Genomic DNA, 20,243 nt, shown 5'->3' on the forward strand with positions numbered 1-20,243 from the left:
CCGATATTTTTGGACTTCCAATCAGAATTTTCCAGGGTCGCTCGTTTCCTGACCGCAGGATGTGTTCGACCATATCGTATTATGTTAGTTTAAGCATGCTAAGTCATAGCTGTTTTGGTGAGTAACTAAATCACTGACACAAAAATTGATCAACACTTCGATGAAAGCCTTGGTTTCAGTCTTTTCAACATTGTAACTATGCTTAAGGAATATTATTGAGTGTGAAATATGTTTTTCATGTTCAGAAGTGCTTCCCATTCCCATTTTTTCTGATTGTGAATCCCAGTCCCAGTGACCCAAATCCCATTTTCCCAGTGAAAACATATGCAAATCCCCGTAAAATAGGCAAATCCCAGTTCCCATTTTACCCCTTCAGGACCCTCATTTATGTAAGTATATTGTGTGTACATTTAAGAAGTAATATTTATAATTTATGATCACAAACAAGCCGCAGTTTCGTTACTATTTATGTTAACACCGAGGTTATCTTTGCAACTATCGTGATGGTTAATTCAGTTATTTTTAAACAGCAAAGGTTCAGGACGAGACAAATGCAAATATTAGCCGTCACGAAACTGGAAGTTTTAAATTCGTTTGAGTCACTTCCAGTAGGGTCAGCAATGTTCAAATAAATACGTTCCCCCTTAAAGAAAATAATGTTAAACATTAATAGATTTAAGCACATAAAAGGTGATTTTAACATCACACAACCGTAGTTTTGCACAATAAGACAACCTGAACTATCATTGAAGGGACGCAAATGTTTACTTTTCTCTTTTCCTTCTGTAAACACGCCGACGGTTTGATTTATTCCCGGGTAGTTTTTCTGTGATTTAATTAAGATAAAGAAATACTTACGCTCCCATCATTAAGGACTTTATACCATGAACATGTTTTAAGTAAATTGGGTCGGATTATGTTTTATTTTGTTCTATCTATGAGAAGCGTGATTTGCCTTTAATTTAATTTATATCACGCCGTTCACATCCAGACAGAATATCGAGACCGAAACGTACATCTTCCTAATTACTAATCCCGCAACGAAAGCTGTTCTTTCATGCTAGGGCAACTACCAAGACCGATGCACACTGAATTTTAAAACCTGTTTAAACGTTCAAGTTCTTTCGTGGCATTAATCGTGATCTTTACGGCACAAAAGCCGCTAGGAAGAATTATATTTCGGGACAAATTCACAAATAGTTACTATAAATAGAGAGAGTCAGAGCGAAAAACAGCCTTTATGGTTAATTCTCTCAGCGGAACAGTTTTTACGGGCCACCAGTAATATTTTTCAGACAGAGAGAAGAAAGGTTTAGCTTCAATTTGGTGTTGTTTTTTAACTCCAAAACAATATACCAGACCGCTTTTGACAATCTTGAAGTTAGCTAATATTCGCCCTGTCGTTTATGTTCTAGAAATGGGTCGGTTGTCGAAGATCGTAACTTTTCTTAAACGTGATATTTTCAAACAAAATATATCTGAAAATAAACTTCAAGAGATACCTAAACAGCTGTGTAAAGGGTATACTGAGTAGTTGTTTGGTATGTATACACGAGTGTCGTGAAAACACCTTAAATTTCATCCAAAATGGTCGCCACGGTGGATGTGCTTTTCGAATTTTTAACTTTTCTTAATTTTAAAAAAAGTTAAAGGAAACTGAACCGTTTAATGTCATTTTCGAAAAAAGTTTACTAAAAGGTTTATTTGGGGCAAATAAAAATAAAATTGAAATTCCCTTTCTGTCGGACGATTCTCGAAAAATTCAGAATCTGTCTCTTAAGATTCTCTAAAACTATTCTGTACCAAAAACAAATTAAAGAATTGTCATGAGACAGAAGTCGTTTTTCAGCAATATTAATTTTTAATTCTTCCAAAGTTGTCTACTCCAGTTACGGGACTGTTAAGACACTGACCATGTCAGCCCTTCTAGACTTCCTTTGGATCAATAATTCTGAAACAAAACAAAACAAAAGCATATTAATAAACCCAAAAGTTTTTGACAACAATAGCTTGTGGAAATAGGCAAAATTTCCTGTGGAATGAGAGTTTCTGTGCCTTGCAAGTGGAGCTGTAATCCTTGAGAAAAAATTCGGGGTAACATCGGAGGGGACTATAGATCGGGAAGGCGTTAGGCTATTTCGAATTCAATAAATAAGATTCAGTTTCATTCCTTACTATAAAGAGTTTACTATAATATTATTTACATGGAGAGATTTTGTCCAGGGACCACACCCATTGATTGCCAGCAAGAAGTACGTTTGCACTGTTACGCCGGGGGGGGGGGGGGGGTACTCCCATAAATTTCGGGTAGGGGTGTGCCGCCAAGGTTCTTAAACCCTGACCCTATTTAAGGATAAAGAAAGCGAAAATTGATACCCTTTTAAAGGCCCAAAACCGAAAAATGACACCCTATTTAAGGGGAGGAGAAGCGTTCCGTGACGACCCAAATAACGGCTAACCGCGCACGGCAAACACGAATCTTTATAAAATCGCTTTTCTAATACCTGAACAGAAAATTCAGTTTTAAGATATCTTTTTTCGTTTAGCTGGGCGTTTATTTTAGCTAATAGAATTTAGGTACCCTATCTAAGGATCACACCGGGAACACATTGCCAAAAGGAGCAAAAATGATACCCTATTTAAGGACCGAGAACCTCAAAAACCATACCCTATCGAGCGGCACATACCTATATAGGCCACATATGGGAGTACCCCCCCCCCCCCCCAGGGTTTTACGATTCTACGTCACACAAGTACATGGATTTTCACAGTAGTTTGACTGTTGTTGAATTAAGTAAATACGTCACAGTCTCATAATGTCAACTTTTACGATGTTAGTGGAGTTGTTAGGTGTACTCGAATTTCAGTAAAAAGAGGGTCTGGATGAGGGAATTGGAATCTTAGTTAACAGTTAAACTAATTGTGATTTCTCAGTACAGTTTTAATTTCAGCCGATTTTTAAGCTAACAGTACATTTTGCAGATCTCAGCTATAAGTTGAAAAAAAAACTTCATTTTTCAAGATTTTGACCAATGCTTAGCCAACAGACACTGGTTAACTAGTACACGCGTTCAAGCGTCACTTGCAATTCACGATGTACCATTAGAGCGGTTTTCACTCGAGTGTCGAAAGTAATTTGCGTTTACTTTGGTTTTGCATTGCTACGCTTAGTGATTGGCTTAAAAATCTCGCGCCACTTTCTCAGCCAATCAGAACTAAAACCAAAACCAATCGTGACTCGCTCGCGCACGTTTTCCCGCGCTTCGTGCCGGCTACATGTATTTGCTTGGAGTTTTGATTGGTTCACTGGTTTGTCTGTGTCCTTTGTGATTGGCCGGAGTAATTACTTTGGTTTTGGTTTTACGACACTCAATTGAAACCTGCTCTAAAGAACAGTAATTCCGCAATCACATGTTAGCAACCTTAAGCTTGAGCTAAGAGGCAGAAATTAAAGCTGTTTAACAGTATGTGGTTGGGGTGGCATAGACACTTGTTTATGTAATTATACTGTACTTGGATTTATTTGCTTTTTTATTCTGCTTTTATAAGACCATGTACTTTTATAGATCAGTGTCGTTTTACATACAGCACAAGTTGCAAGTATTTCTGCAGTTGGGTCCGATGCCCGGGTGACTGCACGATCCCTTGTAGATTTGGCAAAAACTTGATGGCCAGTTGTCCTTGCAATCTAAACAAGGCAAAACATAGTGTGAGAAATTAAGATTATTCCAGTGAAATAAAACCTGCACTATCATTTTTTGGCCAAACTTTGCATATTGATTGTTTATGTTATAGGAACTTAAACTTTGAAATAAAAATGGGGGGGGGGGGGGGGCATGCTCGTTTAGGAGCAACAGCATCTTGTTCATACCCAATAAATCCTTATAAAATCACAATGATTATCGATTTATACCACTGCTTGCTAAATTCACGTTTCCCACAATTATTTCTTATTTTACACGGAAAATTGGTCCATATTTATTCTACAGAAAGAAAGTTAGTACTCAATTTAGACTTGCTTACAAGTCGAGCTCACAGAGCGCGAGGCGCGAAGGCGAGCGCGCAGCGCGAGAGCGAGCGCGAAGCGCGAGAGCTCGAGCGCGAAGCGCGAGAGCTCGACTTGTTTCCCCTGCAGGAGAACGCATCAAATGACGTGATTTTGGCGCGAAATTCTCCGAGACGGCAGGGTGTCAAAACTGTCTAGACTTACTATAAGTCGTTCGCTTAACTGTCAAGCTGTCAAAATTTCTTTTCGCAAGTAATGGCTTTTGGAGGAAAACGCCGCTCATTTTCGCGCTTTCGATATGTAGTCAATTTTACACTCGGAGCTCATGGCGGAGGAAAACACTCCAACGAAATGTTATGTTCGCGTCGCTTTGCCAGAAAATATTTGTCTGCAATGTGGAGGGTCAATTGCAAATACGGACTTACGAAGGAGATTGTTTTCTGGCTCGGATAACACCAAAACCGGCCGAAATCTGGAGCTACTTCTTGGAGATGTGCTTCAAGATAAATATGATAAATCGGCAATTATTTGCCGAAACTGTTCAGAGCGGAACGAAACGCTCTGTAAGAAAATTTTTTCAGCAAGGGAGAATTTCCACAAAACACAAGAAATGATGGTGGCATCCAACTTGGATAGCTCCATTCGCGTCAAGCGTTTGACAAAACCGTCCGATGAACGCGAGGACCTCAGTGAAGGTGTGAAAAAATTCTCATCGAAGAGAAGAGCATTATTTCATGCAAGCGCTATTCACTCGAACAATCTGTTCCTACAGCAGCTGCCGAGATCCCTCGTGTGCGTAGTGAAGCAACTTGGTCTTTCATGAGAGCGACCAGTGGCACAACAACCAAGCAAATGGACAGGACCTCTTCCCTCTCGCCATGCTCTAAATAATCTAAAACGTATGGAGCTACTTCGAACGTCAAGCTCTTTCCCGATCCCGTAGGCGCCGAAACAAAAACGTCTTTTCCGCTGCAGTAAGCTTCGATAACTTTTCGCTGATGTTCACGGGCATCTTTGTAATTTGTCTTTCGTAAGCCATATTCGATTGCCTCCTCAACTGAGTGCATGGTGAAAAAATAAACGAACAAAAACAGAAGAATCGACGAATATCACAACACGACAAGAAAGTCTACGTGCGATATACAGATTGCTGGTTTCATCTTTCACGCGTGATCGATCATTACCTGGCGGGTCTGGCAAGGATCTGGTTTGATTGACGTGAACTTGACAACGCTGTTCTCTGATTGGTCAATTCTACCGGAGGAAAATTCCTCCGGTAATTTTGGCGCGCTGCAAGTGATAAAAGTCGTTCGCACCGGGGTCTACTACCACCAAACCGGAAATGAAAAAGCGAACGACTTTTAGAAAGTCTATACTCAATTCAAAACAACCGAAATAATGAAATGGTGAAATTGTGCGCAGTAGCGATGCGCAATGCAATACTGGGAGGGAAATGCTTTTTCGCGTCTCATTTTTTATTAATCGGGCGTGGCCGATTTAGGGATGGACCATTAGAAAAGTGATGGGGGGGGTGGGGAATTTTCGGCTTGCACGAATTTTTTTTTCTGTCCATTTCTTGTGCAGGAATTTTTTTTTCGGGTGAAACCCTCTGCTCGAATTTTTTTTTTAGCCAAACGTTTTTTTTCTTCAGACAAATGCCATGTTTTGTTACTTTATACCATAAAAATGCTGTTGTTCATTGACTTCATCCTTTAGGGACTGTCAATAAGTACCGAGGGGGGGGGGGGGGTGGTCAAAGAGCGGTGCAATTGGAAAAAGTGGAGACCCACCTCTTTCTTCTAGCTCAAAACACTCACCCCTGGGCGGGGGTTGGAAATTACATGATCCAACTCGGGGATCCACCCCTTTCTACAAAAAATAGTTACCGGTAATAAAGAAAAAGTCTGTTTGATTGTCTGAAATGGATTAGAGGTTTTTGAGTTGATGTCAGCTTTTAAAGTGCGATCCCAATCATATGCCACCATAATTGTCCCTAATGGACACTGTAATTCTGTGACGAGCTCAGGCCTTCGAAAAAAATATGCAAAATAGCTTAGCGGAGATTGAATCTCCGCTAAGGTAATTTAGATTGGTAACATAAGAACGTAGTTAGCACGTTGAACTACCGCAACGTACAGTGAAGTGTCAGTCATAAACGTCGCGGCTTCTCTGTAGAGAAAGAAAAAAAAAAGATATTAACTGGAGTACGGGGTTGCCTAACAAGAAAACAGCAAACATCGAGGCAAGTAAGACAGAATAATCATTTAGCGCGAGGTTAATATTCTGCCCACAGATAACAAGAGCTCAGTAAAGAACTCACCACCCAAGTAAGACAGAATAATTTAGCGCGAGGTTATATTCTGCCCACAGATAACAAGAGCTCAGTAAAGAACTCACCACCCAAGTAAGACAGAATAATTTAGCGCGAGGTTATATTCTGCCCACAGATAACAAGAGCTCAGTAAAGAACTCACCACCTAAGTAAGGCAGAAAAAAATTAGCGCGAGGTCAGTAAAGCGAAATAAGTCAGCGCGCGATTAGCAAGGTTTAAGCACCGCAAGCTGATTATTATAGCAGTGCTTGACATAAGCGATCATTGTGAAACTGAAAACCCAAGTTAAATTTTATATTCCACAAATAAAAAAAAATAAAACTTACCATTGTGCGGTGTTTGTCTTGCTTCTATCTTGGATGAACGGCGGGCCGCGCTGTTTGCGAATTGCGTTACCTTATTAGTTCCCGCCAGAATAAATTAACCCGGTAACAGTAATCATTTAGACGAAAATGCCGAATCTCTTTTCGTTTATTGGGCGAAACCCTTGCAAAATCTTACAGGGCTTTCCTGTTTCGCATTCATCCACACGAGTTTTGCAGTGTAGCGAGTACCATGTAGCAAAAAATGAAATAAAAACATGTAACAATGCTACTCAATTCATGTCGTGAAGACTAGCTACAACAATAGACTCCTTGAAAGCCCCGATCTTCACACATTCAACTTGTTTCCGCGTGCAGAATTACTGTTGATCTCGCTCTTACCGATATCATTTTCGTCGACTCGCTTTTACATTCATTATAACTTACCAAAGTCGACTCATACTTGCGGCTGTCCGTCGGATATCCAATGTCGTATAGCTTCATTTAGCTGATACAAAAACACCAAAACGCCGCCTCAAACTTGACCGTGTTGCCAAGAAAACTTATGAAACAGGACTGAATCATTTAAGGTCGCAAACAATACCGATATCGACAGTTTAGCAAAGAATATTGTTAAAGAAGATACACCAGCACGTTTCGAAACCGCAAAAGCAGAAACTGCGTGACACAAGAAACATCACGTACACATAGCTAGGACCGGTTTCATTTCACATTTCCTGGCATGCGGTAACAAGTTATGTACAAGATTAAAAGACCTCCTGGACAGAATTTTTTCTGAGGGCTAAGCTTGTCATTAGTTTCTTACACATCTTCTTTCGTTTCTTAACACACCAAAGCAGGATGAATTTCTCAATCACTTCGTATAATAGATTTGTGTTTTTCATATATTTCTGTGAAAAGTCCGTGGGAAAACTTAGACATAAACATATGCAAAAACTAAAACTATACGTAATAAAAATTCATAAATAATTACTGCAGAAATCCTATTTGACCGGAATTGACAACATAAACTAAGACCACTGTATATCGTACCATTCATGTTTGCAATCTGTTTGAGAAATGAGTTAACTAGTAAGCAATCTACGCAGGCTAGAGAGAGACGAGCTAAAGGAATGTTATGATCACAATCCATTTACGGGGGGTGTGGGGGCATGCTACCTAAGAAAATTTTGAAATTTCTAGGCTCGGAAATGCTACTTTCAGCGTTTCCACCATATATTTCGTCGAAAAATAGATCTCATCTAGTGTTAAATGATGGCAGGTATTATCAGGTATTAATAGGACCTTTCCTTCTGCACGAATTTTTTTTTCTTTGCCTTCCCCTTTGCACGATTTTTTTTTCTTTCCATTTTGGCTTGCATGAATTTTTTTTTTGTTTTTTCCCCACCCCCCCCATCACTTTTCTAATGGTCCGTCCCTTAAGGTTTACCCTTTGGTCGTCCTAGAGCGTAGTCTCCTGGCGCGGCCAAAAAGACGGGGATAGCTCGGGGTTGCTACAAAACCGCTACGGGTGACGCATACCGCAATGGTTTTCATTTTAGTTTTGACAGGAAATCGTTGCAGGCACACTTGGTCGACTTTTGGGTTAATGTGTAATCAGGTTGTGTTTTTTTGCTTCGGCGGAAGGACAGAGAAAAAAGCTTACGGGGCAAAGTACAGTATGGGGCCCAGTTCTCGGCCACTTTTGACGTAAACTTGTATTTCTTACCTCAGAAGAATCGCAGGAACTTAAAATTTCTCCCAGAGCTAGCTACATTATTCAGCTTTTTGGTGTAAAGCTATCGACCGGTCAAAAATTAATTTGCCCGAGCAATAATAAAAATAAAAGCTCCATTTGTGGGCCCAGTTCTCGGCCACCTTGGCCCAGTTCTCGGCCACTTTTGACGTAAACTTGTATTTCTTACCTCAGAAGAACCGCAGGAACTTGAAATTTCTCCCAGAGCTAGCTACATTATTCAGCTTTTTGTTGTATAGCTATCGACCGGTCAAAAATTAATTTGCCCGAGCAATAATAAAAATAAAAGCTCCATTTGTGTTCCCAGTTCTCGGCCACCTTGGCCCAGTTCTCGGCCACTTTTGACGTAAACTTGTATTTTTTACCTCAGAAGAACTGCAGGAACTTGAAATTTCTCCCAGAGCTAGCTACATTATTCAGCTTTTTGGTGTAAAGCTATCGACCGGTCAAAAATTAATTTGCCCGAGCAATAATAAAAATAAAAGCTCCATTTGTGGGCCCAGTTCTCGGCAACCTTGGCCCAGTTCTCGGCCACTAAAAAGCTTGTCCGTAATTATCTGTAAAAAATGCTCAATTAATTTTCACAGTCATAAAATCACTCTGTAAACCTATTTATACTATATCGATCCCAAATTATTTTTATGATGCTTTGTTTTACTTTAGAAAAGAAGGATTTTAACGCGCCTAGTTGCCTATGTGCAGGTTCTGGCAAAACCGCATTGTGTGACCCGTGCATTTAGATGGTTTATTTTGCAGTGAAAAGGTCTTGAAAGATTTAGGTGTTGTAGAAATAATAGACAAGACAAGAGTCAGCTCAAAACTTAGAGATAAGATTGAACTTTATTTTTAAAACATTTATTTCTTTCATTCTGGCAGCAGCAGATGAAATTATATTAAAAACCAAGCGCTAAGCTGTGATAGCGAGCAGGGTGGCCGAGAACTGGCAAATACGCAAACGTCGCAAGAAAAAATTTCGAAGTAAATTAAGACCAAAAAATACAACGGTTCAACGAAAAGTTAACTAAAGCAGAAAGCTGAATTATTCTACGTTTCACATGCCAAAAATTAGCTCGTATGGTGGGGGCTTTTGGATAAAATACGAATTTAACTACATCCATGAATTTGGAGCCGTAAACAAACAACTTTTTTGGGAATGCAAATTCACCTACCTCCGCGTAAACTCGACGTGTGAGCTTTCTATATCGAATTGAACGATCAAACTCAAGATACTTAAAGCACATGAATCAGTCTATCGTTTGAAGGAAATACCTTTTTCTTTTGATTCAACTGGAGTGTGAAAAAACGCGTTAAACACAAAGTGGCCGAGAACTGGGCCCCATACTGTACTGATATTCACCATTGTGAAATTGCACTTACTTTGACAAGTTAAAGTTATTTTTGTAAATGAAAAAGGTAACGTCATTGATGTCACGCAGTGTTTTTTTTTTAGCAAACTAGATGGTTTGCTGGTTTCTGACTATGAATGGGGGTGTGATCTTGCGGTATATTTTTTGAGCCTGACTCCGCCGTAAAACTTTTTTTTTATTTAGCAAGAACTGTGTCGATTTTCATTTCTGAACAATTGGTCGTCAAGTCGTTTGTCACAAAGAGTAGAATGTTTGTACAGCATGTTTTGGAATTATTTTAGATTTGGTTAGTAAGACGCTTCTGAAGACCTGAGCAAAACATTGGGAATGTACAGTATTAATAGGAACTTGAATGGAATTTTTCACAAGTTGGATAAAGGTATCAACTGAAAAAAATGGAATTCAAAATGAGAACTTGGATTTTGTTGTAATTAAATTTTATCGCGGATTGGATGCATAATATCACGGCTTTGAAAGTCTTCAAATAATTAGAAAGGTTCCTTTCTTCCTTTTGATCTTATTGTTATTTTCATGTATTGATTATTCGAAAGTGGTTTTCGTTGATACGAAAAAAAAAAACGGGTTTACACTGAATTGCTTGAAGTATTTTTAGACGTGATAATATTGGCTTAATCAAATTACATTGTGCACGAAATATTTGTTATTCTTTTGTCTTGAAACTTTGAGGAAATTGAAATTTTTGTTTGACAGTAGTGTATAAAAGGCATTTTATAGAACTGAATAAAAAATTAGAAACTTTGATAAAGGTTATTTCAAAGATTTATTTTGCCTGATTTTGAAGGGTTTCAGGAGTTTTAAAGAGTGCTGGTAAACGGCTGTATGTTGTTTGTGATTACGGATCTTATTTAGTTTCGAACGCTCTAATTTTTGAAAGGTTAAAACAGGTTAAAACCGGGCGGTTTCATGAGTTTTTTGGGTAGAAAGGTACGGTGGTGGTAAAAAAAAAAATGTTTAGAAAGGAATGACTGTAGTAGCACGTAAGTCGGAGGTTTGCGTGAGTCACGGGGTATAGTATGCGTGAGCTGGATTTCCGGCGTCACAACGGCATGTTTTGTTTACTGAAAGATACACTCGACGTTTAGTTAGCTTAGTCGGCTTGGGAAACTATTTTAAAAATGAATGTTGTAATAGTTAATTAATAGTAATCTAGAATTAACCCACTCTCGATTGGAGTCTGTTCTGGATTCGCGCTACCTTTTCGCCGCGAAGGAATTTTGTAAAATTTCGCTAGTGGAAAGAGGTACTGTAAGAACAGTATCAATAACTCAAAAGGAGGAACTTCTTTGTAGCTCTGAATTAAGACGTATGATAAAATTTTAGAATAAGAAACTTTCGATATATGGTTTTCATATTGTTTTTGTCAATTTCCTTTTGTGGCAGATTTTTTGAGAATCAGCTTTTCTTTCGTGTGATGACAGACACAGGACAGAACGAGAGGTGGATGAGAAAGATGCCGAAGATGAATATATAGGCACCGAAAAACGACAAGAACCGTCAAGGACTGCCAATTTCTAACTTCAAATTCCAATGTTAAATTCACATTAAATTTTCAATATTTCTTAGTTGTCTAAATTTTACTAATTCTTTTAAAAAAACTATCACCTGCCAAACATCCCCAAAAATCACTCAAAAAATTACAAAATACCGCAATACATAGATACATGGGATGAGTGAAGTTTCCTTGGATTCCTTGAAACACCAACAAGATATTTCCGTTTAAGGTGGCTGATAATGGGTTTCAGTATTTCCCAGTCCTTATACTTTGGTTCAGGACTAAAAGCCTTCATCAATTGCTATTACAGTAATGGTATGAAACAAATGTTCAATCATTCATCAACAAGTTGTGATCATTTTCTTGACAATAGTAGTTCCCCGGTAAACAGTTGTAGTACTGTCCCATCAAAGTGCAATGCCTGGAAAATACCGAAAAGCACACGACCTTCAGGTGAAACCGCACCTTACAGTATTACCAATACACTGCACTTTGCTAAGTCTTAAAACTTTACATTGTCTATTCGTCTACTTCAATCGTTTATTTGTATTGTGTGAGATACATTTATAAATTGAAACCATCATGTCTTTAAGTAATAATGCAATCTCGACAACGTTCTAGATATTATATTATGCACACTAATACAGCTCATGCAAGCCCTGTGACTTACACAAACACAGTCGGACTGAGTGCTTAACTTAAGTAACTGCTTCGTGGTTTCTGCTGTACTGAACCCTGCCTTTCAAGGCAAAGCGCCCGATTTTAAGCTTCTCAAGCTTCTCAATGTTCTTGTTACAACAGTACTATCTGTGGTCCAAAAGCTTTTCATTTTAACGAACTTACATCTTCAGTTCGTGCATGATACCTTTGGTCCGTAAGGGTCATTGAACAGAGGCCTATAAAGTTTTTATAAACTTTTTTAAGTTTAATTTGCTTGCATGTTTGTTTGTTTGTTTCGTGGTGACAGTTTAGCGGTTTACCTATTCTTTCAAAAACATTACAAATCCTGCCGAAAGCCCAAGAAAAATACAAAATTTACGTCAATTTGTAGAGCGAAACATATTTTATTAATCATGCATGTCATTCCCCAAACAAATTGATCGGCGGATACCTTCCCAAACGTAACGTTTAGTATCCAACGTTGTAACAATTGACTGTAAGGTATATCTTGCCGTACATTTCCCAGAGTTTAGCTGACTTGTAATATTCACAGCTGATGGGATCGGTAAAAAGGAGGGGGGGGGGGGGGGGAGGAAAGCCTAGAGCCAAGTGGCCCATACTTGCCGGAGGTAATCCCGGTTTCTATTAGCATTAAAGGGGCTAGGAATATTTCTACTCCCCCTGAATGGGATGCTTGTCCATCACAGGGTACCCCCCCCCCCCCAGCATTATGTCGGTACTCATTTATACACCTGGGTGGTTTTAGTTCTGATTGGCTGAGAAAGTAGCGCGAGATTTTTAAACCAATCACTAAGCGTAGTAATGCAAAACCAAAGCAAACGCAATTTACTTTCGACAGTGAAAACCGCTCTAATATTTTTTTGACTTACTTCCTCCTCCACCGGGCGTAGTCGGCACCGGCGGTGGCGGAGGGGTAGCACCACCACCACCTCCTCCACCTCCTCCACCTCCTCCACCTAGAAAATAAAAATAATAATAATAAAATCAAACGAACACATTCAGGCTCCAGGATAAATACTTTCTGCCGTAATAATTTACAGTGAATGATGATGAAATAATCAAAACTGAGCCTTTTTAAACCTGTTCAATTACAAATAATGAAATCGCCTTTTTCTTCAAAATAGACAAGTTCTATCTTAAAAAACTGAAATTTTCATGTACCAAAAATAAACGATTAAGAACATAATCAGACGCGATCTATTAATCTAATGCATTGCAGCATGTAACCCCTACTTTGCGTAGAAACAACAATATTAAATGAGTTGAAAGCGCAACTTATTAAGATTGATTATCAGTTGCTACATAGAACTCTAGAAGTGTGTTAACTTTGCAGCCGTAAAACCTAGCTAAAACTCTTAAATTTTCAAATGATTGCGGTCTGTATGGTGACTCATTGAGCGATTAATGATTTGAAATCGTTAAAAGTTTAAAATACGAGATTTCGCGTTATGTTATTCAATGTAATATCCGAATTGTTTCCCATATAATACCTTAACCGGTAAAAGCAGTGACTTACCTTGCCCGACGTAACCTGTGATCCAGTCAATGTAGGAACTTACACGAGCGTACACAGAATATGTGTGACCCGGGCACGTTTTGCTGGTCACCCACGAGGCCGCTCCACGAAGGACCCACCGACCACCCTCATTACACGACAAGGGACCACCACTGTCTCCATTACAGACGCTGCTTCCTCTGCCTCCAACACAGACCATGGAGCTTTCATGTACTGTTCTTCCATTTGTCTGCCGACACACGGCGTGACTCGCCAACGGAGCCGAGGCTTGTTTCAGGTTAGGAGCAAGGGTGTTGGTATTTGCATCGATTCTTCCCCATCCTTTATAATTACAAGAATTTATTCATTTTTTGCCAAGAAGGAAACAAAAATGACAAGTTTTCAAATAAAAGAAATACACAGGAACGCGGAGTGAACATGCACATAACGATGGCAATCAACGGAATTTATACCAAGGACTGGCAGAATAAGTGGAATAACCTCGACAAAACAATACGAGAAATCAATTCAGTTTTACTTTTTGCAACCCGTAAAGAAGGTTTTTATCCTGTAATTTTTACTGCAATCTTGATGTTTTTCCTTTTTCATCATCATCATAATCATCATCATCATCATCATGATTATTATTATTATTATTATTATTATTATTATTATTATTATTATTATTATTATTATAAAGACATCGTTGAGGATTTTTCCAAAGATTTCCGATCATTTTTCGAAGTTTGTGCGAGCCTCGATCTTCTAAAAATTTCGAGAGAGTTCGTTCCAAAGCGTGCCAAGATATATCCTAAAATGTTTTGTTTCTGCATAACTTCCTCTAACATAACAAACAATACAGCAATCCTATGGTTTGCGGTCTTTTACTGTTATGCGTTCGTCTGTCTACTTCACATGTTGTTGTTTTTATTTGCCCGTGTAAACAGTGAACAATATCACCTGTCACATAACACGTTGTTCCCAGACTGACACGTGACCCGTGTGACGGCAGGCAGATCGTGCCGATTTTCCCGCCAAGAGTTGCTGGGCGCGACAATTTCAACACTGCTACGTCATGACGTAGACGCTGCATGGTGAATTGAGGATGTTTGATGACGCGGGAAACTCGAAAGACCTCTCCATCACCGGTTCTTCTATGAGCTCCTGTTTAGACAAATATATCGATAATGAGATAGTATGTCGGGGAAATACAGAGTGAAAAGTTTCAAAAACTTTGTAATCATTTTGTTTCGTTGCATCTTAGGCTTCTTCCAGTAACCATTCAGAGAAATGCTTACTTCAACTTATCAAGAGCCGAGAAAATATCTGCCTTGTTTCAACAAGAGGTGCCCAGCAGGCTGACAGAAAAGGCCTGAAATTCACTAACAGCCACCTTTCCTCCCCCTTAGGGCCCCTGGCTAGACCAGGGGGCTAAGTGGAATGCCTAGTCACCTTCGATGACAGCCAAGCTGTCAAAGGGCTGCAGACAGCTGCCAAAAACTTGACGATCGTGAGTTAAATACCAAAACATTGCTCTGACTGGCAAATTCTGGTGAAATTGGCCCAAACCTTGACTATGCCCACCCCGTTAGCAAGCCAACAATTCAATGTCTGATCCTGGGATCCCTAGGGCTGTTAGGTCAATGACTCATCTACTCGGCACAACCTTCCATGACGGAGCATCCCCCCCTCCCACCCCTCAATTCTCCGGGCGGGACTGGCTCGAAGTCGCACTACCGTCGGCCTTTAAACACAGATCCCGGAGTCCACCTTTTGTCAAATCAATGTATATATGTACAGTCAAATCTCTAGGAAAACAAGATCACAGAGGGGAAGTTAACGTACCGATAGCCAGTGTATATCGATTAGGGTCACTGCTATGGTCGACGCAATGGGCTGCAGAAACAACCCAATCTTTGTTAACAAGGGAGGCGCCACAAATGTGCCGTCCATTATAACGAAGGGACACCTGCCAGGGCCATGAATGACGGGGTGCTTCTTCGCCTCCCACGATTCGGGACCCAAACGGCTTCTGCCCGCATGCTGTTGAAGGTAAAAGATTGGTTAATATTTGTATTTAAGGTAATTATTACCCAAAAAGTTTTTTTCTTTCAGAGAGTGGCTTCGTTTTGTTATATAAATGAATAACATTTGAAACATCTTTAACATCAAATGTGTAGTGTATCATTGTTGAACAATTCATGTTCATTACTTCTCACTGGCTTAAAATTTACCATCTTTATTATTTACTACACACTTGATGATCCTAGCAGTATGCAGGACGCGTGTCACATATCAACCTAGTCCCGGGGGTCGGGGGGCCGGGGTTTCAATTGACTGATGCATAAATGGCCCAGCTCATCACGAGTCTCTCGTAGCTCAGTTGGTTAGAGCACCCAACTAGTTTCTGGGAGGCCATGGGTTCGATTCCCGTCGAGGACTCAGATTTCTTCATGTTCCATGCTCGTGTTATTGTTGAACAATTCATCTTCATTATCTTTAACATCTTTATTTTAAACCCAAGTTGGTTGACAGCAATATACTTTCAATACATCCATGAAAATTTTGTCTTTTTGTCCAAGTCAGAAGAAACTAGAGAATATTTCAATCATCTTGAATTTGCTTTCCGTAGTATTAACCTACAAACAATTTAATTTGAATAATTTGTCATTTTAATGGTGAAAGACTTGCCTTTAAATCTTACCTTCTATAAAGGAGGGCGTTAAAATGCACACCAGCAAGGTGAGAACGAAAAACATCTTGGTGGTGATCTGAACAAAACAGGGATGAATTCTTCTTTTAGGCTGCCTTTCAGTTGCCAGTCATTTTGTGCAGCTGTGTTTGAGTCATGCTTTTGGCGACAAAAATCAGTCAAAACTAGTATAAACAGTCTAAAACCAGTCGTCATGTATTCTAGTGTATATGTTGTGAACACAAAAGGGTGGCTTGTTCTTTTATGCTGCTCCTCAGTCAATTCTTGCAGCTGTGTTTGGACCATGCTTTTGGCGACAAAAATCAGTCATTTTTTGTATCAACAGTCTCAAAAACCCGTCATCAAGAATTCTCAGTATATGATCAATCATGTTTTGTTAACCTGAGGTAAGAAAATTTCCAAATTACATAGCAGGCTATGAGATTTAATCATCTGGTTTGCTGTGCTTTCGTGTCCATTATGTTATGCGCAAATACTATAAGTGGTAGCAAAACAATTTACAGACAGTTCCATGAAAATTTAAAATAAGACTTGACTTATGTCATTTATACCCCGAATGCGATAATATATATGTAGCTGGATGCATATGAAAACGTTAAAATGGAGAGTTTCTCTTGGAAACAACCTGAGGGAAAGAAGCTATATCCATATATTTGAGAACTATCATTATTCTTAATAACTGCTTTGCTATTGAGTGGTCGTTAATGTTAAAGTTGCATTGCCTTTAAGTTTATTGGTAAAAATATATTGTAATTATAAACCTGTTTTAAGGTTAAAGTTTGTGTGATATACCAAAATCCTTATTCATTGGTTGTCTAACGAGCTTACATAATTATATAAATACGCCAGCGCGTCTGCATCTAACATTGCTTGTTGTTTTTTGGGATTTGAATTGAGCGCTAGAATACACTGGTGCAAGCTATCTTTGTGAATCTGAATGAATCTAAATGACGGTTTTGTTCGTGCGAGTTTACTGATCCTAAGTGTCTTACTTACCTACATCGCTTTGTATAAACATCAAGGCTGTTGTCTATTCTGTAACGCAGGTGAAAGGAACGTTATTTTTGTAGCTGGAATGTGTATGTTTTCTCAGCCGATCTTAGCCGGTCTTATTGTTTAAATAAAATATTTTTCTGTTCATGTTTTTCCCAATATAATAATTGGATTTCTTTTGAGGTATTTTCCTTGAACTTACTTTATTTCGGTTGATTATTTTCAAGTTCGGTTAAAAAAAACGTAGTAAAATAAAATCTTAATCAATGTCGGATTGTTAACCGTTTTGATTAAAAAACTCTAAAGGCCCAGCGATCAAAGACATGGTCAGGAAGAACTGAATGTGGAGAACGTGCTTAGAACATCAGATGATAATATTTAATTTTACTTGATGTGTCCGGGTAGGCAGAAGTTTTTGCTAAGAGTGATTAGGATTGTCCAGTCTGGAAAGAAAGAAACAATAGCACTATTTTATAAAACGGGAAAAGAAACTCAACTTGAAAGGTGGCTTTTAATTTGCATGGAAAGGGGCCGTGGAGAACGTGCTTAGAACATGATAACATTTTAATACAATTAATGGGGCCGGGTAGGCAGAAGTTTTTGCTAAGAGTGATTAGGATTGTCCAGTCTGGAAAGAGAGAAACAATAGCACTAGTCTTTACGACGGGAAAAGAAACTCAACTTTAAAGCAGGCTTTTAATTTACGTCAGATTATCTTGCCATTTTTCAGACCAAATCTTTATTCTGACCTGTCACAAACGCTGCTAATTTTTAACCTCCCTTGTTCGTCAGTCTTGTTTTTTAAATTCGATTTGAAGATATAATTTCACAATTATGTATGCATAGCTCTTTTGCAACCCAACTCATGTGAATTTCGAGCCGTCTATTTGTGATTAATTGTATTTTAGGCATCGTTTACACGGACGCGGTTATTAATCAACACGGTTTCATAACCGCGAAACCGCATCGAAAACGACACGGTTTCGAAGTGTTTACACGAAACATATCCTACCGTTTTCTAAGTGTTTCCAAACGTGATTGTAAAGCAAGCGCTGCACTCTGTGCGAGGTTCGTCATGTTTACCCCTCGCGATCCAGTCAATTTGTGGCAAAACACTCGACCGTTTTCACATCAATGCGGTTTTGCCGTTTACACGACCAATGAAACCGTATTGTTTTGAAAACGCTCCACTTTTGAGAGCGTTTTCAGAACGATCCGGTTTCATTTGTGTCTCGACAAAACCGCATATCGGTCCTCTAAATTCGGTCATTATCGGAGATAATCGAATCGACTGGGTAAAACACACTCGCCTTTTGGGCGTCACTATCGATGACCGGCTGGCCTGGTCACATCATCTTACAGATGTAAAAAAGAGTTTTGTGAACAAACTGAACCTCTTAAAGAGGAGTTCGTTCTTAAGGAGAGAAGCCCTTCTGGATTTGTATTATAAGGTCATCCTGCCGGCAGTTCTTTATAGTCTTGTCGTCTGGGGCGGTTGTGTTAATGCAGAGCAACTAAATTCTTTGGAAGTGCTCCATTGTAGGGCGGCCAGAGTGATTTACAACCTGCTCCGCGCCGCGATATGCCATCCGCTGAAGTCTACCAGTATACGAAATGGAACACACTAAACTACTTATACAAACTCCGGATAATTAAACTAATTTACAGGGTGGTAAACGGTGAAGCACCAGCTGCATTGTCACACCTAGCGAAAAAAGCCAGGATTTCTTACAGCCTCAGAAGAAACAATAACATCGTGGTCCCTAGATTTAATTCATACTTTGTAAAAAATTCAATTGAACATAGGGGGGCCATCCTATGGAATGCTGTTTCGTCGTATAATACAGGATCCCAATTTTCGGTTTTCTATCGAAAAGTGAAAAATGACAATTATATTAAGGAGCTTAATTTCAATGCTCAGTCGGTTCAGTCGCTCCCTAGGCATTACAATGACTTTAATGTTACTGATTGTTATGTAATTAATTATTTTTATAGTAGATACGATCCAATTTAGTATATAAGCATTTAGTTGTAATTTAGAAATCTATTAGTTTATTAGTATTTTGTAATATTAAGTATAATACACGACCCCACAAGCATTGTGCTTTAAACCCTATCGTGTGTAAATAAAGGTTTTGATGATGATGATGATGATCGGCGCCGTGTAAACGAAAGGCGTAACCGCATCGAAAGCGACGTGGTTACAAATGAAACCGCGTCCGTGTAAACAGTGCCTTAAACTTAAACGCATGACGATACTTAAACGCATGACGATACTTAAACGCATGACGATACTTAAACGCATGACGATACTTAAACGCATGACGATACTTAAACGCATGACGATAGCCGATCTGCGATTTGGGTGGGGCATGTCTATATTTGGAGCATTTGCGTTGATGATTCAATTCATCATTCATTCATCACAAGGGCTTACCCCCAAAGCTTTGTTTACATTATCAAATGAAAACAAATTGTTTCAAAGTTAAACTGGTTTCATGATCAAGTGATAGCGGGTGTATTAACATCCCTCAAAACAAATCGGAGAGGAGGTGTGTTTCCTTGCCGGACCAAGTGCGATCATTTTCACTTTCGAGCGAGTAATCCCCAGAGCTTCAACTCAGTGTGGCATAGGGTTTATAGTCATAAGTTCTTTATTCTTTATCCAAACTTCAAATAATTTTGAAAATATCGACTCTTAATATTTTCAGTTTCTATAAACTGAAGTGCACTTTAGCGCTTAGATATTCTAAATTATATCAACAAAGAGCAAAGTTATAAGCATCAAAAGCATGAGGTTATCGGAAATCCTGGCAGTGTTTCCTCTTTGCAATTTACCTTCATTAATAAAATAATCCCCCCTCGTTAACCCCTAGACCTCCATTGCTCTACGATAAAATAAGGAACAAGCTTTCAGTGTGTACATAAGTTGCCTATTAACTGACTGAGTAGTCCAGACGGGAAAATCTTTCGAATGAGATCATGACGTACATGCAAGCGACTGATATTCCCACTTGGCTCGACTGACCAACCCAGACAATAAGTATCTTATCTAATGAATCTTTCCTCAATACGATTTAAAGAA

General features: G+C 39.1%; 1 protein-coding gene across 2 annotated transcripts; it reads right to left on the minus strand.

Annotated features, from left to right (window-relative positions):
* Positions 1-1,821: 1,821 nt before the first annotated feature.
* LOC144662095 (chymotrypsinogen B-like) lies at positions 1,822-17,235 on the minus strand. 2 transcript variants are annotated; one of them, XM_078522838.1, is made up of 7 exons: positions 16,157-17,235; positions 15,298-15,495; positions 14,413-14,616; positions 13,474-13,794; positions 12,827-12,904; positions 3,587-3,688; positions 1,822-1,951 (listed from the first exon to the last, which is right to left on the minus strand). In XM_078522838.1, coding segments are annotated over exons 1-7 (960 nt in total). In that variant the 5' UTR covers positions 16,212-17,235; the 3' UTR covers positions 1,822-1,949. The 2 variants fall into 2 exon arrangements, with proteins under 2 accessions (XP_078378964.1, XP_078378963.1); XM_078522837.1 differs by having other exon boundaries at positions 12,827-12,913.
* Between the last annotated feature and the right edge of the window lie 3,008 nt (positions 17,236-20,243).

Source organism: Oculina patagonica, chromosome 8 (genome assembly GCF_052425735.1).
Source record: "Oculina patagonica isolate OP01 chromosome 8, crgOcupat, whole genome shotgun sequence".
In the NCBI taxonomy this organism is placed as follows: domain Eukaryota; kingdom Metazoa; phylum Cnidaria; class Anthozoa; order Scleractinia; family Oculinidae; genus Oculina; species Oculina patagonica.